The sequence below is a fragment of the Excalfactoria chinensis genome, unplaced genomic scaffold, assembly GCF_039878825.1.
Source record: "Excalfactoria chinensis isolate bCotChi1 unplaced genomic scaffold, bCotChi1.hap2 Scaffold_68, whole genome shotgun sequence".
NCBI classification, from domain to species: Eukaryota; Metazoa; Chordata; class Aves; order Galliformes; family Phasianidae; genus Excalfactoria; species Excalfactoria chinensis.
In genome coordinates, this window is record NW_027315710.1 from 1,181,185 (window position 1) to 1,182,448 (window position 1,264).

At 51.0% G+C, this 1,264-nt stretch overlaps 1 protein-coding gene across 1 annotated transcript; it reads left to right on the top strand.

The window, feature by feature from the left end:
- Positions 1-337: 337 nt before the first annotated feature.
- LOC140265184 (olfactory receptor 14J1-like) lies at positions 338-1,264 on the top strand. Its single transcript, XM_072361068.1, has one exon. It carries the CDS (start codon positions 338-340, stop codon positions 1,262-1,264), a length of 927 nt encoding a protein of 308 aa, XP_072217169.1.

Below are 1,264 nucleotides of genomic sequence, written 5' to 3' on the forward strand. Positions count from 1 at the left end.
GGCAGCTTTTTCTAAGTGAAGTTGAACAGCACAGAGGCTGGGTTTGGGGTTGTAAGAGCAGTTGGGGTAAAGATATGAAACACATGAAACAGATGAAAATATCCAGGGAGACGGGATAAAAAAAGGAAATAAGAGGAAGGTTAGAGCTCCAAATGCTGCTTCTGCTTAAGGAATGCTGAACTACATGAAATTAAATGCAAGTAACGGTGCTAAATCTACATTGTTGTAGGAGAATGAAAACACGTCATATTATACCACGAGGAGTGTCTCTGAGAATGTTCTGAACTTGTCATTACCTTCTGCACTCTGAACAGGACTCCAAACCCAGGAACAGCAGATGCCCAACAGCAGCTCCATCAGCGAGTTCCTCCTGCTGCCGTTGGCAGACACGCGGCAGCTGCAGCTCCTGCACTTCTGGCTCTTGCTGGGCATCTACCTGGCTGCCCTCCTGGGCAACGGCCTCATCAGCACAGCCGTAGCCTGCGACCACCGCCTGCACACCCCCATGTACTTCTTCCTGCTCAACCTGGCCCTCCTCGACCTGGGCTGCATCTCCACCACTCTCCCCAAAGCCATGGCCAACGCCCTCTGGGACACCAGGGCCATCTCCTACGCAGGATGTGCTGCACAGCTCTTTTTCTTTTTCTTCTTAGCCTCAGCAGAGTATTTCCTTCTCACCATCATGTCCTATGACCGCTACGTTGCCATCTGCAAGCCCCTGCACTATGGGACCTTGATGGACAGCAGAGCTTGTGCCACCATGGCAGTAGCTGCCTGGGGCGCTGGGCTTCTCAATTCCCTGCTGCACACTGCCATTATTTTTTCACTGCCTCTCTGCCAAGGCAATGTTGTCAACCAGTTTTTCTGTGAAATCCCCCAGATCCTCAAGCTCTCCTGCTCAGAATCAAGTCTCAGAGAAGTTGTGTTGCTTCTTTTTAGTTTCAGTTTAGCCTTTGGTTGCTTTGTTTTCATAGTGGTGTCCTATGTGCAGATCTTCATGGCCGTGCTGAGGATGCCCTCTGAGCAGGGACGGCACAAAGCCTTCTCCACGTGCCTCCCTCACCTGGCCGTGCTCTCCCTGCTTGTCATCACTGGCTTTTTTGCCTACCTGAAGCCCCCCTCCATTTCCTCCCCATCCATGGACCTGATGGTGGCACTACTGTACTCGGTGGTGCCTCCAACACTGAACCCTATTGTATACAGCATGAGGAACAGGGAGGTCAAGGATGCAGTGTGGAAAGTGATTAAGAAATGTGTTTCATAA

Excerpts from the sequence above, each read along its gene's own strand:
- LOC140265184 (XM_072361068.1), top strand. The coding sequence starts at position 338 with ATGCCCAACAGCAGCTCCATCAGCGAGTTCCTCCTGCTGCCGTTGGCA.